Source organism: Camarhynchus parvulus, chromosome 13 (genome assembly GCF_901933205.1).
Source record: "Camarhynchus parvulus chromosome 13, STF_HiC, whole genome shotgun sequence".
Taxonomy (NCBI): domain Eukaryota; kingdom Metazoa; phylum Chordata; class Aves; order Passeriformes; family Thraupidae; genus Camarhynchus; species Camarhynchus parvulus.
Window position 1 is genome coordinate 14,779,104 of NC_044583.1, and position 27,671 is coordinate 14,806,774.

General features: G+C 54.3%; 5 protein-coding genes across 9 annotated transcripts; 2 read left to right on the forward strand and 3 right to left on the reverse strand.

Annotated features, from left to right (window-relative positions):
• Positions 1-39: 39 nt before the first annotated feature.
• Positions 40-8,544, forward strand: SIMC1 (SUMO interacting motifs containing 1). Of its 4 annotated transcripts, none has more exons than XM_030957747.1 (10): positions 40-190; positions 1,558-2,277; positions 2,427-2,647; positions 3,238-3,307; positions 3,708-3,853; positions 4,318-4,473; positions 4,950-5,078; positions 6,002-6,158; positions 6,238-6,322; positions 7,697-8,543. In XM_030957747.1, the coding sequence occupies exons 1-10, from the start codon at positions 89-91 to the stop codon at positions 7,915-7,917; spliced, it is 2,007 nt and encodes a 668-aa protein (XP_030813607.1). In that variant the 5' UTR covers positions 40-88; the 3' UTR covers positions 7,918-8,543. The 4 variants fall into 4 exon arrangements, with proteins under 4 accessions (XP_030813607.1, XP_030813608.1, XP_030813609.1 ...); XM_030957748.1 differs by having other exon boundaries at positions 2,430-2,647; XM_030957749.1 differs by having other exon boundaries at positions 58-190; positions 1,135-2,277; positions 7,697-8,544.
• Positions 8,545-9,125: 581 nt separating this feature from the next.
• KIAA1191 (KIAA1191 ortholog) lies at positions 9,126-16,109 on the reverse strand. The gene is made up of 7 exons (XM_030957478.1): positions 15,963-16,109; positions 15,695-15,885; positions 14,327-14,450; positions 13,044-13,168; positions 11,755-11,861; positions 11,316-11,452; positions 9,126-10,860 (listed from the first exon to the last, which is right to left on the reverse strand). Exons 1-7 carry the CDS (start codon positions 15,988-15,990, stop codon positions 10,652-10,654), a joined length of 921 nt encoding a protein of 306 aa, XP_030813338.1. The 5' UTR covers positions 15,991-16,109; the 3' UTR covers positions 9,126-10,651.
• Positions 16,110-16,666: 557 nt separating this feature from the next.
• On the reverse strand, positions 16,667-18,922 carry NOP16 (NOP16 nucleolar protein). The gene is made up of 5 exons (XM_030957479.1): positions 18,791-18,922; positions 18,542-18,653; positions 17,874-17,943; positions 17,279-17,385; positions 16,667-17,044 (listed from the first exon to the last, which is right to left on the reverse strand). The coding sequence occupies exons 1-5, from the start codon at positions 18,895-18,897 to the stop codon at positions 16,901-16,903; spliced, it is 540 nt and encodes a 179-aa protein (XP_030813339.1). The 5' UTR covers positions 18,898-18,922; the 3' UTR covers positions 16,667-16,900.
• Positions 18,923-19,041: 119 nt separating this feature from the next.
• On the forward strand, positions 19,042-20,020 carry HIGD2A (HIG1 hypoxia inducible domain family member 2A). Its single transcript, XM_030957480.1, has 2 exons — positions 19,042-19,191; positions 19,354-20,020. Exons 1-2 carry the CDS (start codon positions 19,077-19,079, stop codon positions 19,518-19,520), a joined length of 282 nt encoding a protein of 93 aa, XP_030813340.1. The 5' UTR covers positions 19,042-19,076; the 3' UTR covers positions 19,521-20,020.
• A 1,131-nt stretch (positions 20,021-21,151) lies between these two features.
• Positions 21,152-27,621, reverse strand: CLTB (clathrin light chain B). Of its 2 annotated transcripts, XM_030957452.1 has the most exons (6): positions 27,332-27,621; positions 25,741-25,784; positions 24,505-24,622; positions 24,105-24,216; positions 23,669-23,722; positions 21,152-23,177 (listed from the first exon to the last, which is right to left on the reverse strand). In XM_030957452.1, exons 1-6 carry the CDS (start codon positions 27,513-27,515, stop codon positions 23,006-23,008), a joined length of 684 nt encoding a protein of 227 aa, XP_030813312.1. In that variant the 5' UTR covers positions 27,516-27,621; the 3' UTR covers positions 21,152-23,005. The 2 variants fall into 2 exon arrangements, with proteins under 2 accessions (XP_030813312.1, XP_030813313.1); XM_030957453.1 differs by lacking the exon at positions 23,669-23,722 and having other exon boundaries at positions 27,332-27,616.
• Between the last annotated feature and the right edge of the window lie 50 nt (positions 27,622-27,671).

Consider the following 27,671-nt stretch of genomic DNA (forward strand, 5'->3'; position numbering starts at 1 on the left):
CCCCGGCACCGCGCCTGACGCCACTTCCGCCGGCCCCCGCGCCCGGCGCGGCCCCACCGGCGGAGCGGAGCCGGCGCCCGCTGCCGAGATGGACGACAGCGTGGTCCTCGTCAGCGATTCCGACTCGGAGGGCGCCCGCTCGCCGCCGCGCCAGCCCTGCCGCTCCCGGCACTCGCTGCCCGGCCCCGCCGTGAGTCCGCGGCTCCCGCCGGGCACGGCGCCGCTGCTGCCCCACACAAGATGGCGGCGCTGCCATGGCGGGCAGGGGCGGGAGGCGCGCACGGACGAGCAGCCTCGGGGGCAGTGGAGGGGCTGGGCGTGTGTTCCCCGGTCCCGTCCCGTCCCAGCCGCGTCCTAAGGGAGCTCCCACCCTTTTCCCAGCCGGGCTCGGGTCGCCGCGGGCACCTCCCGCCACAAGCGCGCTCCCCACAGGGGTCCCCGCCTCCTTGGCCATATACCCTCAGAAAGAGCCCGGTGTCTGCCATAGCGTGTCGCGGTGCCCTCGCTGCACCCCGGGAAGGGTCCGGCCCTGCAGAGCTCAGCCCCCGGCAGGGTCGGGATGCGGCGGGGCGGCTGCCGCCCCTGCTCCCCGTGCCGCTCCTCGGCCCTGTCCCGCTCCGCCGGCGGCTGCGGGGCCGGTGAGGCCGAGCGGCGGCGGTTCCGGGCGCGAGGCTCGGTCCCGGACGGGGAAACCGTCGGTCCCCGGTCCCGCACCGCTGTCCCGGGTCCTGAGGCGGTTGGAGCCCTGCACCTCCCGCCCTCCGCAGCTCTCCTTGCGTCCCGCAGCCCGCTGGGCTTTGCCCTCTCCTTGGGGAAGGCAGCAGGTTTGAGCCGGGGGAGGAAAGTGGATATAAATTCACTGCTAAACGTGTTCGCTGCTTTGAGGTGCTGAGTGAGATTTTTTTTCCCAAGAGCAAACAGGCTCTGACCCCTCCTGGGCCTGCCAAAAGCTTGGGAAGTGCAGTGTGTGGTCTGCTGCTGGTGCAGGCACAGCTGCGTCCCCTGCTGCCCCTCGGAGCCTTCATTGCCCAGTGAGGCCCAGATGGGAGTCCCCAAAATGTCACGGTTGCTGTAGCTCCGATTGGTGCCACAGATCAAAAGGCAACTTTGTTTCCTGCCACTCCTGTCCTCCAGAGCAGCTGATGTGACACGGAAGAGGTGGCAGGGCTTGGATCCTGTGCTGTTGTTCCTGCCAGCGCCTGGGTACAGGAGAGCTCCCTGTGCTTCCGTTGCCCTCCCTGGACATGGCAGCAGGACTGGCATTCCCCTGTCGTGGGAAGGAGCTGAGCAGGCAGCCAGGTCTGCTCTGAGCCAAGGCACGAGGACATGAGCCCTGAGGGGAGGGGGGAAGAGCCTGGGTTGGGCTCAGGCTCAGCTGTGGTGCCAGGGGAGGCTGATCCCAGAGCTCAGGGCCACAGTCCCCCTTGGACAAGCAGAAGGGTCTTTGCCCCTTTTCTAGGCTGGTGCCCTTTTCCCTCTTAGACTGGGACTACAGTGCCACCATAGCAAGGGCTCCTGGCAGGACAGGACATTGACACTGCTGCTCTATCCCCACAGGAGATCATTGACCTGACCTGTGAGGATGCAAACTCAGACCCAACGGCATCGAGCAGCCTCGCCATCATCGACCTGACTGAGGACATGTGCAGCCTTCTCCAGTCCACCCTTGGTGCTGCTCAGAACTCCACAAATGCTGCCCCAGCAGCACACACGTCCTATCCCCAACTCTGCCCCACTGCAGAAAAAGAAACACAGGCAGTGCCAGAGCCAAGCCCTGCACCAGCATCGCACAACACTTCTGAGAAACTCAGCTCCACCATGGTCACAGCAGAAACCATGGAGAACTGCAGCTGCCTTTCTCCTGTCTCTAGGCACCACAGCTGGAGCCCGGAGCAGGATTACAGCACTACTGCCTCTAGCAGCAGCTTGGACTCACTGTCAGACTCAGACTGCCAGTCCCCATCTCCCCCCAGCCTGGACAGGAACAGCAGCATAGGATCTGATGGCCCAGAGGAGGATCCTCCCCAGCCCTGCCTGGAAAGGAACCTCCCCCCAAGGCTGAGTCCTGCCCCAACCATTCCTATAACACCAGGAAGGCCCCAAAGGTCTTTGCCAGAAGCAAGTGACTTCCCAGCACACCAACCAATCCAGCAAGCTACCCCAGCCAGGACTGATACCGACAGCAAGGCCTTGCTGGATAAACTGCACAACTTCAGCAGGAGTGGAGTCCAGCACCTCTTCCTCCAAGGCATAGCACCCAACAGGGAAACACAGAAGGTAAACAGGGTTTGGAGCAGCCCCGGCTCCCCTTTGCTAGGCAGTTGGGGGCTCTGGTTATTGCAGTTCCCTTCACAGTGGGCCCCACATCACAGCTGGGTTCCTCTGTATCCAGGGAGCTTTCACCGATTGTCTTGCCTTGCACACAGCAGAAACCTGGGCTCATCCCCAGGGGGAAGCTGAGCATGGTGTACACCACCATGGAGGAGAACATCCTGGAGGGCACCTTGTGTTTCCTGAACGAGTTTGTCTCCTGCCAGCACCGGCCCCCCAAAGAAATCATCTGCCACCTGATCAAACAGATGCTGTTGGACACCCACAAAGGGGAGATCCTCAATGACATCTACACTCTGCTGATGAAGATCCAAATGTATGTGTTCCCCTTGTCCCAGGGCTGGCTAGGTGTTCCCAGGGGTCTGCCCAGCCTAAGGGTTATTCTCTGTGGGGCTCAACCACCGAACAGGGAGTGATTTCCCCTATAACCCAGGATAATCCTCCTGCCAACACAGGCACACCCTGGGCTCTCTGAGGGTGGGTCAGGGACAGCTTGTGACACAAGGGAGCCCCTGGGGACAGAAGAGTGTGCTTGCCTTGCCCTGAAGCACAGGTCTCATTTTTCACTGCTGTGACATGGCAGAAGTGCCTTCCCTGGATTGCAGCAGTGCCAGCAGTGGCTGGAGCAGCTCCCTGAGTTTCCTCAGGCTTCCCACAGAGAGGTACAATGTTTTATGAGGCCACAGACATAGGAGTCCTGGGCATCTCCCTGGAGTATAACCCCTGTCTGGTACTTCCAAAAAATTAATGTGTTACGGGCAGGAGAAGGGGTGAGGGCAAAGATGGAGAAGGGAAGGCACCTGAGCAAGTGGGACTGGGAGTGGCTGGGGAAGGGCTAAGAGGCTGCCATGCCTCCAAGCAGATGGTCAGGCAGTTCAGCACAAATGTACATGGCTGTCCTTTCAGGCTCCATCCAGCCAACATCACCACGGTGGGATGGGACTGGACAGTGGTGAAATTCATCATGGAGCAGCAGGTACTTGGCACCTTGTGTGTCACATGGGGCAGGGATCATCCAGCACATGCTGCCTAAGGGAGGGTGAGTGTTCCTAAATGCTTCCTGTGGCTGTGCTCTGATGCAGAGCTGGCCAGTCTAACAGTGAGTGCCAGCTGGGAATCCCACATTTATCCACAGTGCTCCCTTACTCTGCACAGTTTTAGGCAGGTTGTCCCAGTGAAGAAGGTGCAGATACACTCTGGGTCAGAGCACTAGTGCAATGCCCAGCAATGCCCCTCAGGGTCTTGCCTGAGCCAGGCAGCTCCTCCTACAACTACTCCTCAGTATGTACCTCAGTACACTTCCAAGACAGCCAGCTTCCCTGGTGTTCCTAGGCCTGTGGTCCCACCAGACTCACGTGCTCTCCCTCTGCCCCCAGGAGAAGCCCCCTGGCTGGCTCCTCTTCCTGCAGTACGTGGTACAGACCCTGGAGGATGACTTCCAGCACAATCTGAAGTCATACCAGCTGCAGAAGTCAATTGCCAAGAAAGTGCTTTCATGTGACTTGTGCTTCAACAATGTCAAGTAAGGGACACCTCCTCCTTGCTTTCTAACCAGGAGCTCAGAGGCAGGGGCTTAGGGAACATTTGTCAAGACTCCAGCCAGACTTTCAGACTTTCCAAGAAGCAGACTTGGGAGACAAAGGGAAGCATAGGGCCAGCTATAGGGACTAGGAAAATATTTACAAAAGCAAACCACCACAGATGATGCAAGGCCTTTCCAGTCACAACAGACTGGGCTTTTTCCAGGGATGAGGTCAGATTTGCATTGCTCAGAACAGGACTGAGAAGGAGGCAGTCTGTAGGCAAGTGTACAAATCAAGAGAGCTCCTTTGTTGAGCTGTTCAACAGAGCTACTTCCTAACCTGTCCAAGTGGGTGCAACATACTCTTCATAGTCAGGGCCTTTCCTCCAGCTCTAAGTGGATCTAGAGGTCAGAACACAGCAAAATGAGGCAAATCCCAAATAAAATTCTTGTTTCTGTTCCAGGGAAGTGGTCAATTGGTTGGTGGCAGCAGTTACAGGAATTGGGTTCTCCCAGCCCCGGGAGCAGCTGCAAGAAGCCAGGGCTGAACACAGATCATCTTCACCAAGGCTGGCCAGCACTCAGACAGAAGAGGCCCAGACAGCTTTCTTTGCCCAAAAGTAAGCTCCAGAATTCCAAACTCCCTGCTGGCATTATCATGGACCCAAGTCAGGCAGAAGCCAGAGTCACTCTCTCACTGTCAGTTCAGGGAAGCCAGGCTGTACCTGTGACCAGTTTTGCTGGTTCTTCTTTGGGTTAAAGACTTGGTGAGCAAAAGACTCTCACCTGGTAGAAAGCTGGCTCAGTGTCATCCTCTTGCACGCAGTGTAAGGCTGGAGCTTGTGGCCCACAGCTCAGGCAGCCCCATGCTGCTCCAACACTCAGGAGAGCCACCAAGACTTCCCAAGGGTCAATCTGGGGATAAGCTTTGCTTGCAAAAGCATCAGATTCAGAAGCCACCAGTAGACACCAAACCTGGCTCACAGCATTCCCATGCCCCTCGCCACACGAGGCTGAAGCAGGGGCCATCCCCAAGGCTTTGCCTGGCAAGCTGAGGGGCAGAGTCCCCCTGTGCTGACTGTCCCCTCTCGCCCAGGACAGTGCTCCTGCTGCAGCGGATGTTGGCCATGGCAGTGGAAGTGGACAGATCTCCCACCTGCAGCTCCCGTAAGATTGCAGATGACATCTTCCCCTTCATACTGAATATCCCCCTGAGGAGCCAAAGGTGAGATAAGCATGTGCAAGGCAGCATTTGCCTGTGTGATCAATTATCTTATTCCCAATTTACATCCAGGTCTGGATGCATAAAGTTCTACAGGGTATAGAAAGACAGGCCAGCCAGCAAGAGTGTGGCTGTGTCTCCCGTGGAGATGCAACATCACCATCTGAGCAGATGATGTGTTGATGGAAACATGCCCAGGTGGTGTGCTGCTGAGAACAGTCAATTCAAAACTTGGTAAACTTGTGACCTTAAAGCTGTAAGGAGAGTCTGAAAAGCAGTACTGTGCAGCACAGCCAAGCACTGGCAAAAAGACATCACTGATTCCCATGGGCAACCAGGTAGTCAGAAATATGATGCAGTTTCTGCAGCTTTGCCTTGACATCCTTTGTTTGCTTCTTTAAGAAATTCAAATGTGAAACCAAAGCACAAGGGAGTGAACTAAGCCCCCAAGCATTTCAAACCCATCTTTCAATGCCCAGTAAGCAGCCCTTCACATCCTTTCAGTAGAACTCTGTGCACACACCAGGTATAAACCAGCCAAACTGACTCTAACCAAGGTGTCACTTTGCCCAGGACAGATAGAGATCCTTCTACCCCTGACCCCACGTCACCCTTGCTTGGCTGGGCTCCCTGCAAGTCAGCAGGAATGAGCTGCTGCCACACAGGCTGCTGGGCAGGGTGAAGTGAAGCAGCTCAGTTTGCTTTAGAGACTGTACTCACTTCCAGCTGCTGCAGGTCACACCTGAGGATGAAAACATGGATAACAAAGGTCTCTCACCACATCTGGTGGTCTTCCTTCCAGGGTATGGCTGGGTAGCCCCTGCAGTCACCCCACATCTGCACTAGGTCAGCAGGAGCATGCTGGAATAGTTGTCTCTGGTCAGGCTGTGCTGTCTCAACCAAAGTAAATTCCTTTTGTGTTCCAGGGAAGCTTTATTAAACACCATGGAGAGCCAGCTCCTGCGCTGCAGACTGCTGGAGCTGCTATTCCAGCACAGTTGTGACGTTCCCGCAACGTCGTCCATGTCTCTGGACAAGGTCCTGTATTTCCTGAGCCACTCCTCTGTGCTGCCACAATTCCAGGTATCCAGTCCAACCTCTCCTTTGACTTTTTTTTCCTCTGAGAAAACTTCTAACAACCAAATACTGTCTTCTGTCCTAGGATGAAACTGCAACATGGCAAAGGTGGGATGAGATGCTGCAGTACTTGAGTTTGCTGCTGCTGAGTTACCATAGTGTAAAACTGGGTAAGCAGTGCTTGTTCTGGCCCTAACAGTTTCATCAAGAGGCTGCAGCAGAACAGCCAAATTCTTCTTCCTCCTCTCATCACTACTGGATTTATGGCCAGTGAATCTTAGAAAGACAGTGTGCCTCCATCCATGACAGGAACTATTCCCAGCAGTCAAAGAAGTGATGTTGCATTAATCAAGAGTGCCCACCTTGCTCTGCCAAGTTCAGCCCCTACAAAATCACCTTTTTCCCAAAGGAAGGAGGCACTTCCCAGCACTGGACAGTGCACAAGAGGGTGCTTTGTACCCACTGTTGTCTAAGTTGCTGCACAGTGGGTGGAAGAGTAGGGTGGTTTAGGAGGAAAAGTAGAAGGCAAAGCAATCATAGAACATCCCAGGTTTGAAGAGAGACACAAGAATCATTGAACTCCACTTCTGGCCCTGCACAGACACCCCCTAATCTCACCCTGTGCCTGAGAGACTTGTCCACATGCTCCTGGAGCTCTGGCAGCTTTGGAGCCATGATTGTTCCCTGGGGAGCCTGTTCAGTGCCCAACCACCCTGTGGGGGAAGACTTTTTTCCTAAAAGCCAACCTAAATCTCCCTTGGCACATCTCCAGCCATTCCCTCAGGTCCTGTCACTGTCCTACAGAACAGAGATGAAGCTGCCCCTCGCTCCTGAGGAAGCTGTAGACCCCAGTGAGGTCTGATCTGTCTCCTCAAGGCTGAACACAGCAAGTGACCTAAGCCACTCCTCACGTGGCTTCCCCTCTAGACCCCTCACCATCTCTGAAGCCCTCCTTTGGGCAAGCCAGGACACTTTCAGCACTTAGTAAACTGTGCAGGGAGCACCACCCACAGCAGCCATGGAAACAGCAGCAATTCTGACCCCAGGAGAGTGGCACAGTGTAAAACACTTTTACAGAGTGTTTTGTGACTGTGCCACTCACAAAACACTCTGTAAAACTCTGTATTTTGCCAGAAGTCTATCCCAACTTCAGGTGCTTTAGCCCAGGGTTAAGACTGTCATGAATGAATGCAGAGGAATCCACCATCATATAGGCAAAGTCTCACTCCCCCTGAAGTCCTAGATAATAATCACTGTTGTTGGGCTCTTTGGAGACTCCTTTGCAGCTGCCCATTTTGCCATTCACACAGAAGACAAGGATTATACAAGCCTTGCCCCCTTGCCCATTCCTGAGCTCTCTCTGCATGCCAAATGAGCTCCAGGAGGGGCCAGTTCCTTCTTCCCAAAGTCTTGTGCAGAACCATCAAGGATAACAAGAGGATCAATCCCATTTCCAGCACTGCCTGTGGCACACTGGGCTCCATCCCAGCAGCTCAGGCAGCCCTTTGGGTGCTGCCTGTCCCCACCAGCATTTCCTCTTGCAGAGCACCTGCGGACCTCTGCCAGTGAGCGGATGAAACTGATTGCTCAGAAAGCCAAGGCCAGGCTCCAGGACAGTGATGACATCAGCCAGCTGGACATTCAGCTGAATATGAATTACTTCATCAGCAGAATGCAGAAGACCCTGGGGGAGCCTTTTCCCCCACAAATTCAGGAGAAACTGTTCATGCTGCAGGAGTTGTTCTTCATTGTCACTGCTGCCTGATGGAGAAAACCACTGCAGCAAGGGGGACAAAACTTCATGTTCTCAATATAAACCCCCCCATCTCATACTGCAATCTCAGCATCATGAGGTTGGTTTATACAGTTCTTTTGAAAGACTTTTGGTTTACATTGTCTCCAAATTTTCATTCGAGTTTGCCTTGTGCAGTTTTGCAAAGCACTTTGTACACTTTAAAAAAATTAGTTTTTTCATGTTTGCTAAGACACTTTTGTCTTGATGCTAGCACTGCCCAAAGGAAGTATTTGCCCCCGCAAATCCAGGAGAAATTGTTCAAGCTGCAAGAGTTGTTCTTCACTGTCATTGCTGCCTGATGGAGACAACCACTGCAGCAAGGGGGACAAAACTTCATGTTCTCAACATGAACTCCCCATCTCATACTGCAATCTCAGTATCACGGGGGTTGGTTCATACAGTTCTTTTGAAAGATGTTTGGTTTACATTATTTTGGAATTTCCGTTCAAGTTTACCTCATGCAATTTTACAAAGCACTTTGTAAATTTAAAAAAATAAATTCTTTTCATGTTTGCTAAGAGTCTTTAGTCTTGGTGCCAGCTCTGCCCAAAGTCCAGAGCTCTGTCAGATCACACCACAAGGCCATGCTTTAAATCCCAGCCTTCCCAATCCATGAGATTCACCTGTGTAATCAGAACCACAGCAGCAGCCTGTACCTCAGTACCTGAGTCTGTTTTTGAGCTCAGCTTACACTCCAGGAGCACAGGGAGCACCAGCATTCAGAGCTCAGACTTCCCCAGCCCAGGTGAATCATCCTCCATCAGCAGCACTTTAAAGGGCAACTAAAAACACTACAACAGCACAAAGCCACAACTTTCCAGAGGGGAACTGGACATCTCTAGGAAACGCCACCCTAGTTCCCACACCTGTGCCCACCTCCACAGTACAGGTGGAAACAGCACACAAGCAACAAGAGACAAAATCTCAGGAACATAAATTTGGATTGCTCAAGAAAACACAAAGATGTCATGTTTAGTTTCATCTGCACAAGCCCTAAGACGGAACTGAGCCTGTCTGTAAACCCAGACTCCCTGTGAAAGGGGAGTTTGTGGCCAAATATTTCACCCTAGTGAGGTGCTGCCAGAGCCTTATCCACCAGAACCTTGACGCCACACTCACTGGACAGCCCCAGATTTCTCCTACAGATGCTCTGCCAGCACCAACACACACTGTGGACCTCCATTCCACAAGGATTTTATTGTCCTGTAACAAACAAAACAAACATACACATTAGGAGACATGAATACAGTCAACAAATAAATTAATGTCAAATGAGAGCCTGATTGCCAAGGTGCAAATGAGTGGTGACAGAACTGCTGGTTTGGGTGGGGGACTTTGACAACACATCACTGGCAGTTCTCCTGAAGCTTGAGAGAAAGCAGTGCTACAAAATGTGCTGCTCAGAGGAGCCAGCAGCCAGCCAAGGAAGCCTCCAGGGAGAGTGTTTGGTTTAAGAGAGAAACTCCAGAGCTCAACAGTTACCACCTGTTAAGTAACCTCTGTAGAATGTCCTGGCAGCAGAGAAGCTTCCACTTCCAGATGCAAGGCTGCTGCTGGCTGAGGGACTCTGCAACACCATGGTGAGATCAAGAGCAGACCCATTTGCCACAGCACAGGTGAGGATTCCAGAGCAATGCTGCCTATCATGCTTAAGGGATTAGATGGTAGGCAGGAGTTCCTTCCACTTTCCCTGAAAGCTGGTGTTAAATGTTCCCAGGAACTGGTTCAGACTAGGTCAAGGATCACATCCAGGAGGAATGTTCAGCCTTGGTCTGCCCTCAGTCCTTCCCCAGCCCTGCAGAACACACTTGATGCTGATAAAACAAAATACCCTGTCTGCGAAGTGTTCCCAGTGTCTAATACATTCTATACAAATCTAGGGAAAAAAACAAACCAACAAAAACAAAACAAGCAGCATCCAGAGTGCCAGAACACGTGCAAATCTGCTGTCTAGAACATAGGACAGGGCTGTTTTGTAGAACAGAGAGGAGGATTACTTGCTTCAAACCACACCAGCTTTGATTACTTCCACCTTCTTAGAGGAACATGAAGAATTGAAGAAAAGGAATTCTTCCTCATTACTTCAAAGCTCCATTAGATTCCCTGCCTTTCCAATGAGAGCATCTTAGAATAGTCACTAGTCCCTTTTCCCTTTAAAAAACATTGCAAGAACAAAAAACATGGTCACACTGGATAGTGAGGGAGTGCCACATTTATACTGACCTACCACATACCCCATCTTCCTTCTGGCAGTTGATGGTCCAGTTTTCAGTCCTTGCTTGTTCACATTGTTTTCTGCTTGATCTCTTGACAGAACCAGTCCTCCTGTGGGTCCTTCAGCACTTAGCAGGACAAGACAATCAGATTCCAGGAATGTAAGCCAAGTGCTCACACACCACATGGAACCCTGTCCAAAAAAAACATGGCTCAGGGTTTCACTGTGGTGGGGTGTACTGGGAAGCACATCCAGAGCAGCCTGGCAGCCCAAACCAGTGCAGTGCAGTAGACAGGATGGTTTACATCTACAGTTTAGGACAGTGCAGGAGTTTGTCCAAGACTGGCTTTAGCAGGACAATCAGGACTGTTTCTTTTTCTGAGATGAAGAGCTGGAAAAGGAGACTTTCCTACTTTACTGCAGCACACAGGACAGGGAAGCAGAGCCTAGGACACCCTGTAGCCTGCTAAAGACACTGGAAGCTTTCCTCTAGAACCCAGTGGGAGTGAGCACGTTCAGATCCCGAGGTTTGATATTGTGGGAACGTGGAGATTGTTTCCTCCCATCTGTGCCTGGAATGTCCATTTTGGGTGGCTTGAAGGTGACTGGATCCTCTGTCATCCTTGTAGCCTGAGCACGCATCAGCTCCATAGGGGATGGCTTCTGGGCACCCTTATAGGACTGAATGGTAAATCCTCCTGATGAAAAAAAATCACAGTAAAAACCAGGAAAACCAGTCAAATCTATTTCCTACTGCTGCCAGGAGTGAGCAGTGTCACTGACACTCAGCACCACAGACAGCCTATGCAAATTCCAGCAGCTTTATATCATCTGAAGCCTATTCTACATCAGGGCTGGGCACTTCCAGTCTTGGTTGCATCACATATCAGAGAAAGAGTAAAAAGCTGTCACCTTCACACCCTGCCCCTCCCACTGAAGCTCACTGCAAGTTATTTCTACTTCCAGATCCTTGGCAGAGGTTTTACCCAACTGCTCTATATTTAGGCACAGAAATTATATGACTAACACACATTCCCAAGATGGTCCTGGAGAGTAACAAGGCAAGCAGGATAAGACTCCAGAAAGAGCCAGCAAGTCTGTTGTGTGACAGTTCCCCCCCTGCTCTTGGCAAGGCAGATTTCCAAGGACATACCTGCATCACTGGCTGATTTCTGGACAGCTCTGGGTCCAAAAAAGCTCCATCTCTCAGATGACAATCTGTCTCCAGCACCTTCCATAGAAAAGTCTGAGCCAGCGATAGAAGTAGAGGATCCCTGACTAAACCAACCCCTAAGGAAAAAAAAATTAATTGAGATGTTTAAAACATAAGAATAAATACTTCAAGTGACCCCACTATGCCAGGAAATTTTCATAGTCAAAAGGGGCAATTTAAGAAATCTTAATAGGTTTGTTACCACCCAGGATAAGCTATGCATGCTCAAGTTCCAGAGGCTTCCAACATTTGGATCTACCCAACACAAATCCTCACCAGGCTCTAAATTTCACCCTGTGCAGTCCCTCACAGGAAAAGAAAGTTATTTGTAGCAGTTCCCACCCCAGCAGCCTGTAGGAAACCAAAGGAGGCAGAGTACCTGTTTCTATGCCTGGGGGAGGAGTGGGGGGTGCTGCTTGGAGTGGACTGAGCAGAAGAATTTTGTTTGTCATCTTTTGTTGTGTCTCCATTCTGCATTTTTAGGTTCTGTCAGGAGAGGCAAGAAAAACAGAAGCAACACAGCTTAAATACTGGACATAAGGAACAACACCCATTTTTTTTTACCAAAACCAGACAATTGTTTCTATCACAGGTGATAAAGAATAAGTGTCACCACACCTAAAGTTGTACCCAGTATTACAATACCTGCATACACCCCCTTAAGTTTCTCTTCACATCAAATATTAGCATTTTTAAAGTTCACTTTAGGCTACAGAAAGGAACACCAGCCCTCATAGGGAGGTTGTAGATGCAGCAGAGCTCACTTCAGCTACTTGGTAACTGCTCTTAATGCCACAGCATCCATTTGTTTCCAGCACTAATCAGAGCAATAGACTTTCAGTCCCATCAGTTCTCTAATGAGGCTGAGACCAGTTCTCACAGAAGGTACAAGATCAGGAATACCAGACCCTGTGAAGCAATTAGTGTACTCCAGGATGGAAACACTGCCCTGGAACAGAGACGAACCTGGGCACAAAATAAATAGGAACTGGCTGTATGCAAACCATGTTATTTACAAGCTGGACAGTACAAACTGAACTTTGTAGAAGTCATTTGAAGGGCAGTTACAGTTCAAACACAAAATACACAGGGTACCTTGTAATGTTTCCTGTGGCTATTCAAGCCACACTAATGCAATTCATCGACACAGTTCCTGAGACTTTGGCCTCGTGGGAGGACACTGCAAGAGTTGACTATTAAACTCCAACTGCAAATTTTTTTTAAGAGCTCAGCAGCCCACAGTAACACATTCATTCAAGACTTTTGTTTTCAGTAAGACACATCTGGTAACTTCCACAATGGAAATGTACAGTTTACAAGTTCTCTTTGGACACATAGTTACAAAATTCAACTGCAAGGCACCATTCAAAAGTACAGCAAGAAATTCGATTGTGTAGGGTTGTCCCCACTTGGAAAGGCAATTGTCATAGTTTGATATGACAGTGAAATGTGACAGATTTGAGAATAAAAAAGCTGTTTCAATACTACAAAGGCTAATGTTCATTTTAAAATACAACTGGGTAAACTTTACTACACAATGAGCTAAAAGCCTTCAGAGGAAGCAGCTTAAGGAAAGTTTTAGCAACACACTCCAGAAGTTATGTCACCAGGTAAATGTTAAACCAGAGCCACCCGACACAGAGAAATGCAATGGAAAACAAGCCTTACATGGACTGCCTCAGCCACTCGGTGGTACTTGGTCTCCTCAGTGGTGAGGCCTTTGTGGGGTGTGTAGCCAGCTTCCCTCAGCCCTGCCTGCTGCTCAAAGCGCTGGATGCTCTCCTGAGTCTGCTCTGGAACACACAAGAGCACAAAGTCACACAGAAATGCCACTACAAGCATTTCTAGCAACTGAATGCAAACCCCTTTTTTTCATCCTTCACACACTGTAACAAGCTGAGGCAGAAAGATGTAGCTGGTGAGATATTCTGACATGACAACCACCCCAAGAAGTGAGATAAGCAGTGATTTGACCCAAATCACCAGACATACCACAAATGCAACACCTGTAATTAATCCCATCTCACCCCAATACTGCATCACTCCTACTCACAACTTCATAAATCCAGGAGAACCCAATAAGTTGGACACTTTAAGTGGCCCACTGCATTCAAGGGAGCCTTGCAGGTCATGTTTTAAAGACTCCCAGTGATTTTAGATCAAGTAAAATAAGCTACTTCAGCCAGACACAGACCAGCATCTAATACACTGAATATCAGCTTCAGTTCTGGAAAACAGAAGCACTTCCTCCAAACCCCAGCACAAGATGTTCATTCCCTGGTGGAACAAGGAAAAATGTCAAAAGGAATCAGAGCACAAAAAGGTTAGTGGAAAAGCCCACTGTCTTCTTTAAAAGAGATAACAATCCCTGTTTTTTGTAGCTGCTGAAAGAAGAGGCAGCATGAACAGATTAACACAGAAATAATTCCTCTTATTGCAAAAGGGCACATCTTCTCTGCAAACATAACTGACCCTGTTTTATTTTAAAGCCTCATGATTCATGTTTAGAAGTGCTGCAGTTAGCAAGGCAGCTGCTGCTATTAACAACATCAATGCCAGCAAGTGTCCCATTAGCACAGCATGTCAGCTCCCCTCCCTGCCTGGGTTAACAGAGCTCTGCCTGTCATTCAGAAATAGTTAATAATAGTTAATAATCAAACAGAGCAGCAGCAGCCTCTGCACCCCAGCAACATGGACTGCAGTGTCCTGTCAGCAAACAACAAACTCTGCACTCCTACCCCACCCCTGGAAACACAGAAGCACCACATGTGGCCTCTTCCCCACTTCCCTGCTTCCTTCTAGAAACATCCTCTGAAAAAAACAAACTCACACAGCACCAGAGCAGAGCCAGTCTGAACTCAAGAGTTCTCCAGGAATTACCCGGAGGCATCACCAAGCTGGAGCCCCCTCAGTGCCCAAGCCACACATGAGAGAGAGAGGTGAGTTCTTACTTGTGATGAGGGAGTTCATGATGATGTGAGTGGCCTTGGCCTTCACCACAGGCACCTTGTTCACACTTTCAGTGGATGATGAAGGAGTTATGACAGGCTTCATGTTGGCATCCCCTTCCTCATCCTGTGGGGAAGCAGCAGGGGACAGTTTGAGATGGGGAAGTACCTCAGCATCAGGCAAGGACACATCTCTAAGTACACAAGTGAGACAAGGTGCTGCTCTGGCAACCAGCCTCCAGCCCATGGGAGAAATCCCTAAGCTGTGAACACTGCAGCAGGAATGGTGAATTCATGGCAATTAGAAGTCATGGCAATGAACAAGTGACTTCCATCCAACATCTGAGCACCTACCAGGCTCAGAGCAAACAAGCTGTTAGTCCAAGTACAACAAGGTCAACAGGCAAGAAACCAGAACATCTGTTCTTCTCCCAAATGCAAACTGGACTTCAAGGTCAGCTGGGCAAAAGCACCAAGAGCACCTTCCACAGGCAGCTCAAGCACCAGCTGTTCACAGAATGGCAGTCACAGAGCAGAGCCTGGAGTGAACAACTTGTTTTCCCACCTCATTCCCTATGTGTTTCTTGCTCAGTGCGTCCGGTGGTCATAGTTCGACCACTAGACCCCAGCAAAGAAACAGAAAAGAAATGCTAGAAAACAAAGTATCCTGTGAAACACTGACTTCCTCCACCCAACACAGGAGTTCCCTATTAGAGAGCTTACTTTTTGTACCAAACCACAACTTTTAGTTGTCTCCCACAAGAGATTTAAAAACCAAGGAGGTTTAAAGTAAAGGTTAAGCTCAAAGGGATACAGAATTAAGTTCTTCCATCCAACAACATTTAGCTTAATTTCAAACTTAGAAAACAGCCTCTAAATTTAAAAGGGCTGGTGCTACACTCAAAGCATAGAATCCCAGCATGGTTTGGGTTGGAAGGGATCTCAAATATCATCCAGTTCCAACTCCCTGTCATGGTGGGGGGACACTTTCCACTAGAGCAGCTTGTTCAGAGCTCCCACCAACCTGGCCTTGAACACTTCAAGGGATGGGGCAGTCAGTTTCCCTGTACAAAATGTGCCAGTGCCTCATCACTCTTATTGTAAAGGATTTACATCCAAACTAAACCAGCCTTATGCGCTACTTTAATTACACCTGGTTGCTGAGGGTTTTTTTTAACCACAAACACGGAGGAGACACTCAGCACGCGTTTGTCCCATCCACACCTCCATGTGCCCATTGCAAGGCCAGGCAGCAGTGCCGGGCTCTGTCCCCAGCCCCTCCCGAGGGTCCTGCTGCGAGGGCAGGGGGCAGAGCCAGCCAGGCAGGAGGGGTGTAAGGACAGGGGGATGCCAGGAGACCCGGGCCCGTACCTTCGAGAGCTCCTGGTACTTGCGCTCGGGGATGACCGGCTGCTTCCAGAGCACGCTGGCGCATAGATCGGCGGGCGGCGGCGTCATGGGCGCCGTGTCCTCCAGGGCATCATCGTAGCTGAAGGCGCGGCGTGGAACGCCGAGGGGCAACGACATCCTGCCCGAGCGGGGCCCGCCGCCCGGCTCCAGCGCTGCGGAGAGAGCGCAGCGCTCAGCGCCCGCCGCCGCGCCCGACCGAGCCCGGCGGGGAGCGGGTGCGGAACCTTACCGGGAGCGTCGGGCTTCCCAGAGCTCATGGCGGGGGCTCAGCGGGGCTCGGCGAGCGGCAGCAGGAACGGGCCCGGAGCGGCCATAGCGGAACCGCCGCGAGTTGCCTCAGCGGGAGGCTGCTTACCTCTGCGGGGGTGCCCTTATAGGGGCGAGGTATCGCGAGATGTGGTTTCGCGCGGGGCACGCTGGGAGCTGTAGTTCGGGCGGGGAAGGCGGCGTTTGCCAGCGCACCCACGGCCCAGTGGCGGGACTGGGCCTGGGGTCGTGTCCTGCCCCCGTGTCCCGTCCTCCTGCAGACAGGAGGTTGCTGGGTCAGCCCACAGGGCGCTAGGTCCTGGAAAAACAATCCTGGAAGCTGGCAAGCCCATCAGGAACAGGAGTAGATGGCAGAGAACCTCACTGTGACACCTCTTCTATAGCTGCTCCTTCCTCTTTATCAGTGAAAGGGTGACTTCTCTGCTGCCCTCCAGTTCCTCGGCAGGAAAGGGAACCCAGCCTGCTCTCCCAAGCTGCAGACACAGGGAAAAGCCACAGCATATGGCCCTGCTCCAACTTACCCTGCCTACAGGACAAATCAGCCAAAGTCTGAGTGCTGCCCACACCCAGCCCTGTCACCAGAGGGGGGGACACGTGTCCAAGGCCGACATCACCAGGAGCTCTCCAAAGCAGGACTGCACCAAGCCAGAGCCCACAAACAAGACATTCACAAGCAGCTAGAAAGAGTATTTTATTTTAGCAAAGCTAAAGAACTGCTGGCTGCCACACAGAAACTGAGCAGAACAGCACAGTCAGTCCCAGTGCCAAAAGAGTCTTTCATGGATAGTTAAACCCTCTCTGCCTAGTGAGGGTTCTTCCTCCACCACCAGAGGCTGTTTCAGTTTGGAAAATATTCATGTCAAGCCTGCACTTGCAGGTAAACCTGAGGAAAAAGAGCAGTCACTGCACTTCCATTTTCTCTGGCTTGAGTGATGCAATGAAATTCTTGTATTCCTCGGGGTAGAAATTCTTGTACACATTGATTTTCCTCTTAATCTGTTTGGGAGTATCCTGGTAGTAGTTCTTCTCATCCCGAGCCATTTCCTGTGACAAAGGAGAAGGTAAGTCAGAGGAGCAGCCCCAAGAGCAAACACCAAGCCAGCCCACCCAGAGCAGTGTGATCACTGCCTGACTCAGATGCAGCTGGCCACAGTTCAAAGTGGTTTTTTCCCTTAAGAATCAGCTGACTGCAAAACGGGATCCAGGACAGAGAGGATTAGCAGTTCTCATGCTGCTGTTGGGAAGATCCAGGAGTGAACCCCTTGCTCTGGAATGTACCTTGTAGTTCTCCCCGTGGTTCTGGATCATGTATCTCACATAGTCAATGAGGTCCCGTGACAGCGTGTTCGACTTCTTCTCAGGGAGGCTGGCCTCCAGTTCCATCTCTGGGCAGAGGGCAGAGGCAGCAACATGAGGGAGGGGAAGGAAGCAACAACACCTCAGAGGTCCCCAGCCTCCCCCAAGGTTCACCCCAGTCACACAGCCTGGCTGGTGCACGCAGGGGCGCTTCCCAGCAGGTTGGTGCAAGAAAACGGCCCAGACAACATCCAGGCCTGCACTGCAGCTCTTCTCCAGCTCACACAGGAGCAGCAGACCCTTTCAGCCCAGGCTGCAGTGTGACTGCTCAGAGCTGCCCAGCCCACCACTGAAACACCAGGCACTGCCCCCATGGCTTCTTGTCACCCTGGAGCCACCCACCAGCACATCTCGCAGTGACAAGAGCCCTCCCGAGGCTGCAGGGAGAAACACTGTGGAAAAGACATGCTCCTCCACAAGGCTGGATAAGAAACAACACCCTTCCCTACCCCTGGCACAGCACAGGATGACAAAATAGCCCAGAGGGGCTCAGGAGAACCCCAAATGCAGCACTGACCATTCACCACGTACGGCTTCCGCACTATTTTCTTTCCTGGCTGTTGTCCATCACTTTCCACTTCCATCCCCTGAATTATAGCAGAGAAAAGACAAATGAAGAAAAGCACAATTGGAAGAGCACTGTGTCCCCACACATTGTTCCCAAAACTCCAAACTGCCTCTACATGGCTGCAAGGGGCAGGAAATCCCAGCTGGCTTAAGCAGAGCTTTACTTGTGCCATTAAACTGGCTTGTGGGCAAGGCTGTCAGCTGAGAAACGCTGCGTGAATGGAGACAAATGGCAAACAAGGTCATTCCTACTTCTTCCTTGAGCTTCTTGAGGCCACCTTTCACCCGAGAGCGTTGCCCTCTTACGCAGATGGGCCTGGCTGGCACTGCTGTACACAAAGAGCCCTTCTTTGTCATCAGGAACAACTTGGCAGCAGTGCTCCCAACCTCCCCTGTCTTTGGCAAGTGCCAGGACTGACGTTTTTTATATTTGTTCTAAAGTCCATTATGTCTCGGGAGTGCTGTAACTCGTTCCCACGCCAGGATCTTGGTGAGATAAGCGCGTAGATCAAGATAAGAAACGTGTCCAGTGCCAGAGACTTATCCAGAGCCACCTGCCCAGTGCTGCCAGGATACCTCCCCCCACAAAGCAGCGGCCCGGGCCAAACCCTCCCTTACCAGCAGCTTCTTCGGGATGGGGACAGCCTTGTTGGGATCCTCGGCCAGGCCCATCTCGGCCAGGTTCTGCGCCACCGACTTGTGCGGGTCCCAGGCATGGCGGATGTGCGAGCTGCGCGGGAACAAGCGACATCACGGCCGTGTCCCCCACCCCGCGCCCGTGCGCGTCCCCCTCCCCACCGACACGTGCAGCGGCTCCCGGCCGCCCTGCCCCAGCCCACGCCGCCCCTCCGCGTCCGCGGCACTCACCAGGCGATGCGGGGCGCGGCGCGGCGGCGGGCGCTGCGGTAGAGCCGCTTGCGGTTGAGGTTGTAGGAGTATTTGTGCCGCCGGCTCTTCCCCTTGGCCTTCGGCATGGCGGACACACGCGGGCTGGCCACGGGGCTGCCGCGCCGGCCCGGGGCACCACGGGAAGTGTAGTTCCGAGACAGCAGCGCCGCGCAGTAAGTGCGCGCGTCGGACTGCAAACCCCGGCATGCACTGCTTCGGAGGCGGGGATACGGCAGCCGGAAAGGGCCTTGCTGTCACCTTGGCCATGGCGGCCGAGCCGCCCCCGCCGCTGGAGCCTAGCCCGCTGCCCATGTTCCCTGAGGAGGGATTCGCGGACAAGTTCCTGCGCAAGACCCGCGAGAACCCCCTGGTGCCCCTCGGTGAGGGTGGGGCGGGGGGTGGCGGGACGGAGGCGGAGTGAGGGGCGATGGCCGCTGGTGAGGGCCGGTCCCTCAGCCCCGGGCCGGCTGCCCCGGGAGGCGCGGCTCGGCTTTGGGAGTGCGGGGGAAGCCGCGCCTCACGGCCCCTGTCCTTCCCCGCAGGCTGCCTGTGCACCGTCAGTGTCCTGGTCTATGGAATCATCTGCTTCAAGAAAGGCAACACTCGGCGCTCCCAGCTGATGATGCGGGCCCGTGTCATAGCCCAGGGCTGCACCTTCGCCGCGCTGCTGGGGGGCATGGCGGCCACGGCCTTCAAATCCCGACAGTGACATCGGACAAGAGCGATGCGGCCACGGGCAAGTGTCCACCGGCAGCCCTGGCTGGCAGGGTGGATTCTGGCTGGGGATGGAGTTTTCTGAGACTGTTGTGATGTCTCGGTACAGCCAGTTCTGGAGCACTGGGAATGGGGTGAATACACTCTGTGATTAACATGTAATTTAAGCTGTGGCACTTTTTTTGTTTCCCCAAGAGCTCTCCTGCAGCACTGAGGCTGCATATCACTAAGACTCACCACCCCTGGTCAGACTTCTTGTTCCTGCTTGATGCTGTCACAGGCTGATAAAATTGTGTCTTCTTGGTCATGGTCTTGAGGTGTGGTTGTAGTCAGGCAGTGACCAGCATTTGAGAAATGAGCTGCCCATGAGGAGGGAACCACTGCTTATGGCTTGGTCCTGGCAGGACAAAGTCCCTAGGCAGCGGGGGAGGCCATTTGGGAGGTTGTGTGAGCTGTGTAATTAAAACTGGTGAGTAATAAAGTGAATTGCAGCAAGATTCTGACTGATACTGGATTGCAGAGCACTGAGAAGTCATAACAGTAAACAGTGCAGGGAGAAAAAGGAGTGGGCATGGCTGTCTTGAAGCTGTGGTGATGCAAGAAACAAGGCATGAAACTCCCTGTGAAAACAAGCAGGGAATTCACATTTCTGAAATGAGGTCTGGCTGTGTTCTCTGGGATATGCTGCTGCTTTGGCTGTTCTTGCTGGGGAGTCAGCAACACCTTCTTCTCCAGGGGACCTGCCCTGCCTGTGTCCTGACAAACATGGTCCCACTGTTGGCCTTGGATCTTGCCAGGGCATTGGTGATCCACGAGGCTTCGCTCTCTCATGCCAGGCCCACAGAGCAGGGAGGACGTGGGCCCACAGTCTCTGTTCATTGCACTGTGGCTGCAGCAGCTCACACCTGCAGGGGAAGGGGCACAGACACCTCTGCCTGTGCTGAAACACCTCAGCCAGCAACCCAGCAGCCTGGGCTGGTTCCAAGTGCTGTTCTGTGAGGTGGTGCCTGTGCCCTGAGTCCTTGTAAGGATGGGCTGAGGGGTGAACCCTCCATCTGCAAACAAGCACATGGATTGTCCTCTCCAGGGAATTGTGCTGCTGGGCTTTGGCAAGGAGAGGGAAGGCTCTTGCTCACCAGAGCTGATCTCTGAGTTGTGAGGGTGGGCAACAAGTGCTGAGTGCTGAGCCAGTGAGCTCCACCTCGGCACAGGGAGCCCAGGGCCTCTCTTCTCTCTAGAGCTGCCTGCCCAGGACATCCTTCCCAGAGGAAACTGCTTCTGCCTGCCCCACTGGCACCTCCAGCCCAGCCAGCTTGGTGCAGGGGTGTGAGGAGCAGCAGGTGGGCAGATCCATGAGCACAAGCCCTTGGCAGCTGGAGAAAGGTGCAGTGGACAGGGAGCAGCTCAGCCAGTTTGGACAACCCAGAGCTTGCAGATCCTTGGGGACAGAGCCAAGCCCTGGGTCCTGCCACCACTGCTTTGGCCCCATCCGAGCACAAAACCTCCAGCCTTCCTCTCACTCCTTTTTTTCCTGTAGGATGTTCCTCCTCCAGCCCCATCCTTTCCACATGGCTGTAGGTTCTCCTAAACACAGCATCCCTAATGCAGAAATACAACAGTGCCCTGTAGGATTGGAGATGTTGGTTTATTGTAACAGGTAATTTGGACAGTCACAGATACCAAAGCCGAGGGGATGTAGAACAGCTGTGGGCATGGCTCCCCGAGAGCTGCCCTGGCCTGACACAGAGCACATGGCAGCTGGGGCACCCAGGGGCTCAGCTGCCTGCAGGGGCTGGAGGGACAGAGCACAGGGGGGCACATTGTCCCCCACAAGTAGCCAGGGGTGCTTCCTGCTGCTCTGCAATGCAAGGCTGAGGCAGGAGCCGAGTCCCCAGGTGTCCTGCAGCACAGCAGAGCTGCCTACGCATGCTGGAGCTCAGGGGGCCGGGCAGGAATGATCGGCCCTATGGGCAGGGGGCACAGTCCCAACACACAACTGCAAGTGATTCCCTATACACCCATTTACCTTCCCAGCCCACTGGTGAGATCATGCCCCAGAGCCGTGGGTGCCCAGGCACCCCCCACAGCTGCAGCAGCAGGACTGGTGACATTCTGGCCCTGGAGCCACAGCTGGAGGGCAGGAGAGCTCTGCACACTTGATTTCCAGCTGAGCAGGGCTCTGCAGAGGGTCTCGAGTGTTTTGCGGGCTCTGCTCTATGTCCTCCCAAACTGCTGCAAGCCCTTCCCAAGCCCTCAAGAGGCCAGACCCAGAGCACCAGCTCAAGGCTGTCCCTCTCCTGCTACCCGGGAGCTGTGCAGGTTCCCAGGACTGGTGCCATCCCTGCCAAGCAGAGGAGAAAAAGTTCGAGCAGGGAGCAGGACTGAGGCATCTCCCCACGCTGCCTTAGGTGGGCAAATCCAGGGGACAGAGCAACTGCAGACAGATGTGCAGGTTGTTCTCAGGGCCAGTACAAGCCCCAGCACCAGAACTCTGCCCAACCCTGCTCTGGGCCCCTGGGTTAGGAAGATGGGGGTTTGACCTGCCCCACAGCAGCTGGACCTTCTTACCTCCTTCCCTGCAACTACACAGTCTCCATCTCCCATTCTGGTAGCAAGGGAAGGAGCAGAGCAAAGCCAAGGGTCCCCCAAAGCCTGGAATCCCACATTCCTAACTGCTGGTGTTCATGAGGGAAGGACAGGAAACATCCTGAACACTCCCCCCACAGTCCTCCCAGTAGTCCACACCACTGTGCTGCCAGCACTGCAGGATGGATGGGACATGGACACTCGAGCTGCACCAACTTTTCAGGGCATAGCCAGGCTGGGCAGAGTTCTGCTGGGCTTGGGGCAGCCACTGGCAGTCCAGGCCCAACCTGGACTCACATTCCTCAGTCCCTGCCACTCTGGCAATGCCATGCTGCAGCCATGCTCCCTGCAGGAGCCAGCAGTGTGGAGACAAGCCAGGGCTGTTTCTCCACCCTCCCAATGCTGCTTCAGCTCTGCTCTAAATCCCATGGGACAGGCAGACAGCAGCCCAGGATCCCAATGGGATCCCTGCCTCAGGGCTAGGACTGAAGCCTGGACATGGGGCTGCCAGGACAGCTGCAGGCAGGTTTATTCCCAGCACAGGGCTGAAGTGGGGAACAAAAGATGGGATATTTTCTGCTCATTTAGGCAGGCCCTCAGACATAAACTCCTGAAGAGCCTGGGCTGGGGCTTCCCCACTAACTCAGCTCTGCCACCCAGTGCCACTTCCCGGGGAAATGCCACAGTGATTTATAAATAAGTGTAAAAAGAGACCAATGCACCTTTTAAGCAAAGGAAAACCATGGGGAGAGTTATACAACCAGTGACTCGAGCACAGCCAAGGCGCAGATCACGGAGCAGGGGGTGGGAGGCCCTTCCTGGGCCAGCCCCTGAAGCCACCTGGCTCAGTGAGCCCAGCCATGCCCGCTGTGCTCCCGGCTGTGCCAGGCACAGCTAACGGGACAGGGGCGTCTGTTTGAGGGAGATGAGCACCGAGCGCATCCGCGAGACATCCTTGCTCTGCTTGCTGCTCTTGGGGTTGAAATCACACAGCTGGGCCACCTTCTCCCACTCAGAGCCTGGGGTCTCCTCCTTGGACTCCTTCAGGAATGCTTCCTCCGAGGCCCTGCAAAGATATTGAGGGTTGTCACTGGCAGAGCCCTTTGCAAGGAGACTCTTCCTTCTGTCTTAAAAACCCTTGTGTCCCTGCTTCCTGTCCCTTTACTCCAGCTGATGAGCTCAGTGTCCTCTGGGACCGAGAGACACACGATGCTCAAGTCTGCCTTTGGCTGCACTCACCCAAAACATCATTCATCCAGGGGTGCAGGAGTATCTGCCTGCTCCCAAGACTTCACCCCCAAAGAGCCATCCCTAAAAAGAGGCATAAGAGCCCATGGCTTTGCATCTTCAACCAGCTCCCACAGAGACATTTCTAGGAGCTCCACTCATCTCCTAAAACTCCACAATTTGGAGACACTCAGCTGCATCATCCTCCCTCTGGTACCTCACCAAGCCAGTACCTCCCAGCAGCCCCCCTTCCCTTGGCTGGGCAGGCAGTGCTGGGGCCGGGACCCCCAGAGCCTGTGGGGCAGGATATGGTCTGTAAGAGGCACATACACGTAGCCAATGACATCGGCGTCCGGCTGCTGGTAAAAGGCTTTGTCAGCGATCCTAGCCCCGGGCACAGAGAGAGAGAGAGTGGAGCGGAGTGGAGCGACAGGCAGGCAGAGGGTTAGAAAGAGAGAACAGAGGGGGTTAGTCCTTCCAAAGAAAGACCCACACACTTCAGCACACCAGGAGAACCTGGAACCCAGCCCTCCCCCCCTGCAAGCCCCATGCAGGGGCAGGAGGCACCAAGATCCCAGCATGATCCCAGTGTGGTTCCAGCCAGAGTGGCTCTGCACAGCCATCAGAGCCACTCCAAGACCTGGGGACTCTCCCCTTGCTTGGCAAGGCTCTGTCCCTGCAGGGCTGGACTCCACTGTGGGAAAGGAGGCCCTCAAACATCCCAGGAAGGCAGACAGTCCTTTTGGCCATGCTGACCCCAACATACCTGTTGTTTGCTCGATTCTTCTCCATCTGCTCATTCTGACGCAGGTTCCACTCCTCCAGGTCCTTCTTGGCCTTCTCACGCCACTCCTGCTCAGTCACCTTCGATGCTGCATCTAAGGCCGGAGTGAGACAGAGCCCATCAGCCACACTGGCACCTGCCAGGTGTGCTGAGCAGCCCCTCAGCAGGCAAGACAGCTGCAGCCCCTCAGACCCGTCCCCAGTCCCCACCAATACTGGCCAAAAGGCACCACAGCCACAAGGATAGCAGATCTTTGGCAGGGGCACGAGACATCTCTCTGGGATGCAGCAAGGTCACCAAGAGGTGAGGACCCCAAGAGCCCTGACTGCCATGTCACAAGGTGTCACAAGCACAGGGGGCTACACGTGGCCTTGGGTCTCACCCAGCTCCTCCAGGCGCTTCTTCTGCTCCTCCCTCCACTTGCGGATGCTCTCGGGTTCCTGGGTCAGCCGGTCGGCCTTGGCTATGGCTGCGTAGGCATCCGTGGGGCCGTTGGACTCCTGCAGCACATGAGCACCTCACCATCAGCACCAGTGCTTCCAAGAGCCCAGCCCAGCCACCTCCAAGGGCTGGAAGCAGTCAGGACTCCACACTCCCAGCACTGACAAGCCAAGATAGGAGGTAGGAAGGGTGACAGCTTGGGGCATGTGGGACAGTGTTCCCAAAGTGCTGCTCAAGCTTCTCTCCCAGCCTCAGGCCCTGTCACCTGAAGCCTTTCCAGTCATTCCGTCCCTGACTTCTGCTTGCTGCCACCACAGCTGTTGTATCCTCCGGGCAGCCCCACAGCACAGGGTAGACACTGGCCTCAGAACTGCTCCCCAGGGATTCCTGGCCCTCATAGGGGCCCAGGCAGCTCCCAGACCAAACTGCTTCCCTCACATCTGAGCTGAGGGCCCTGCCAGGCCCAGCACCTCCCCTACCACCTTCCACTGGCCACATGCCCAGTCTGACACCAGCTCAGCAATGGGATTACAGCTTTCTTCCAAGATCCTCAATCTAATTAAGTCTGTCCCATTCCTGATGCGATTATCATCCTGTAAACCAGGCCTGGGCAGTGCATATGCCCCACTGCTGGGCATCAAGTGGGGTGAAGGGCTTGTGAGATGCTGGCACTGCTGACAGCAGAGTTGGGCTTCAGGCTCCCACAGGGATCTGAGACCCAGGTGGGTGCCCCCAAAAGGCCCCTGGCCACGGGGCAAGTGGTTTTCACAGGAGATCCAAGTCCCATGGCAGCCCTATTCTGTCTCTGGCCTCTGTCAAGAGATGCTCATGCCTGCCCCAGAGGCCTCCAGAAGCTACCCAGGCTGGAGAGAGGGGACTTCTTGGGGAATGGGCGATTTGTCACCTGCTCTTAGGGCCCAGGCACTCCTTCATGGCACAAGCCACCTGCAAACAGATGTGGGGCAGATCATGGCAGGTGGGACACATCTTCTCTTCAAAGAGAATGGAGCAGCCAGGACTCCCACGGGAGACCCAGACCTTTCCAGGAGCACCGTAGCTGTTCTGCAGCTGGATAGCAAACTCCAGTCAATGCTGGGAGCAGAACAACAGATTGCTGGCCCCATACCCACCCAATCTTCATTAGCAGCCCTGGGCCAGCAAAAGGCTGAGCTCTCACCTGAAAGACATCTCCATTGACAGTGGCTCCTCCATTCTGGAAACCTGCTCGAGAAAAAGGAAGAGAAAAAGAAAAACACAACTATGGCAGCTGCAGGTGATCCCAGAGGGGCTGGTGTTCATGAAACTGCATCAGATCAGCTCCTGGGAGTTTGTCTGTGCCTTTTTCTGCCCAGCAGACCCATGGCACAACACCCTCCCAGTGTCCTGTCCTTGGTGGGATTCAGCAAGCACCTCTCACTCTCCCACACAAACTTCTGCAAGCATTTATGTCTTTATGGTGTTTTCACTGGTATTTAATCTTATCTGAAGATTAGGGAAACTGCTCCAGCACAAGACTGACACAGGCTGCTGCTCTGACTGTAGAAACACAACCTGACCAACCCAACCTGCAGATGGACACAGCTGATCCCAGAGCTGCCGGCCAAGTGCCAAGGCAACTCTCCAGGGACACGGCCCATGGAAACACTCTTTGTGCTCCACCAGGACAGGAGGGCATGCCTGCAGGTCAAGGTCCTTGAGAGCCCACCTGGGATGAGCTGCAAGGTCAGGGTTGGTAAGGAGGCACCTATCTACCTGCACAGCCCCAGAGAGCTGCACACCTGGGGCACAAAGCCAGCCCAGGCTGGGGGCTCTCTGCTGCCAGGAGAGAAGAGGCTTTGAAGGAGTCACGGTCCAGGCCCTGACCATTCCCCAGTGATCACAGGGCTTCTCCTGGCCAGCCAGCTGCAGGCACAGACACAGTGCAGCTCAGGCCAGCACTGCCCCCAAAGTGCTCAGCCCCATGACTACACCCAGCTCCAGCCTGTCTAACTGCATTTATCACTGTGGCTATCAACACTTCTCCAGGCCCAGATCTGCCTTCATGGCCCTGTGTGCAGGGCTCTGCAACCACCGCTCCACAGACAGCAGAAGGAGACCCTGTGGGGCTGGGTTAGGGGAGAGTCAGAGCCCTGTGGCAAGAGTGCCCCCATGTCCATACAGAGAGCAGATGCCAAAGCCCCTGCAGACTGGAGACAAGAGAGCAGAATTAGCACATTCTACCTGCAGGGCCTGGGACCACAACGTTCCCAATGGCAGTGTCTTCCATTTTACATCCCAAAGGGCTCTCCTGTCTGTGGGGACAGTGACAAGGCTGTCATTGCTCCTCAGTGCCGCCTGGATGCCTTTTACACTGCCATAGCTGGGAGCACTGAAACATGGAGTAGGGAGTCCATCCAACCCGGAAAACCCAGCAAAAGGGGAAGAAATCGCCCCATGGCTGGCACATCCCAGCTCAGGATTCACCCCACATCCCCGAGGTTCGAGAAGTCCTTTGGGCACAAGCACAGGCCCAGACGACCCTTGCTAGGATGCCAGCCTGGCCCACAGGGTCATCCCGCCACCGGCCCATGAGATGCAGCACAGACCCCATCACCCACCGGGGATGCTGTGCATCGCCCGGGGACCCCAGCCCCGCGTGGATGCGGCCCGCAGGACCCTTCCCTGCCTTCGGGGCAGAAGGGGGCACAGCGCTCCGTTACCCCACAAGGCCAGGAGCCCGCCCGCAGCCAGCAGGAGCGCGGCCGGGCGGCCCCCGCGGGCGTGCTCACCCTGTTCCGGCGGGGCCGCCTGTCCGCCCGGGGCGGCGGCCGCCTCGCCGTCGGTCGGCCCGAAGCCCTCATCGTTCTCGATGCCCGCGATCTCGCTCTCCTGCTGGGCCAGAAAGGCGGCGGCCGGGTCTTCCTCGGCGCCAGCGCCCTCGGATGAGGAAAAGAAGCCGAAGTCGTCGGCCATGACCGGCCCGCCCGCGCCGCTCCCGGTCCGGCTGCGCGGCTCGGCTGGGCTGGGCCCGACTGCGCCCGGGCGGAGCTGGCGCTGTCACTGCGGCGGCGGGCGGGGCAGCCGCGCTGACATCAGCGCCGGGGCGGGCCCGCGGGCGCGTCCCGCCTC

Coding starts and splice junctions, on each gene's coding strand:
- NOP16 (XM_030957479.1), bottom strand. CDS start 18,897: ATGCCGAAGGCCAAGGGGAAGAGCCGGCGGCACAAATACTCCTACAAC. Junction 18,654..18,790: donor GCCGCGCCCCGCATCGCCTG/GTGAGTGCCGCG, acceptor GTTCCCGCGCAG/CTCGCACATCCGCCATGCCT. Junction 17,386..17,873: donor GAAGCCGTACGTGGTGAATG/GTCAGTGCTGCA, acceptor CCCTCTGCCCAG/AGATGGAACTGGAGGCCAGC.
- HIGD2A (XM_030957480.1), top strand. CDS start 19,077: ATGGCGGCCGAGCCGCCCCCGCCGCTGGAGCCTAGCCCGCTGCCCATG. Junction 19,192..19,353: donor GAACCCCCTGGTGCCCCTCG/GTGAGGGTGGGG, acceptor CCTTCCCCGCAG/GCTGCCTGTGCACCGTCAGT.
- CLTB (XM_030957452.1), bottom strand. CDS start 27,515: ATGGCCGACGACTTCGGCTTCTTTTCCTCATCCGAGGGCGCTGGCGCC. Junction 25,785..27,331: donor GGCGGCCCCGCCGGAACAGG/GTGAGCACGCCC, acceptor TTTCTCGAGCAG/GTTTCCAGAATGGAGGAGCC. Junction 23,723..24,104: donor AAGAATCGAGCAAACAACAG/GTATGTTGGGGT, acceptor GCCCGGGGCTAG/GATCGCTGACAAAGCCTTTT.
- SIMC1 (XM_030957747.1), top strand. CDS start 89: ATGGACGACAGCGTGGTCCTCGTCAGCGATTCCGACTCGGAGGGCGCC. Junction 3,308..3,707: donor AATTCATCATGGAGCAGCAG/GTACTTGGCACC, acceptor CTCTGCCCCCAG/GAGAAGCCCCCTGGCTGGCT. Junction 4,474..4,949: donor ACAGCTTTCTTTGCCCAAAA/GTAAGCTCCAGA, acceptor CCTCTCGCCCAG/GACAGTGCTCCTGCTGCAGC.
- KIAA1191 (XM_030957478.1), bottom strand. CDS start 15,990: ATGAGCTCTGGGAAGCCCGACGCTCCCG. Junction 11,862..13,043: donor GAGTGGCTGAGGCAGTCCAT/GTAAGGCTTGTT, acceptor CTCTCCTGACAG/AACCTAAAAATGCAGAATGG. Junction 10,861..11,315: donor GAAATCAGCCAGTGATGCAG/GTATGTCCTTGG, acceptor TTTTTTCATCAG/GAGGATTTACCATTCAGTCC.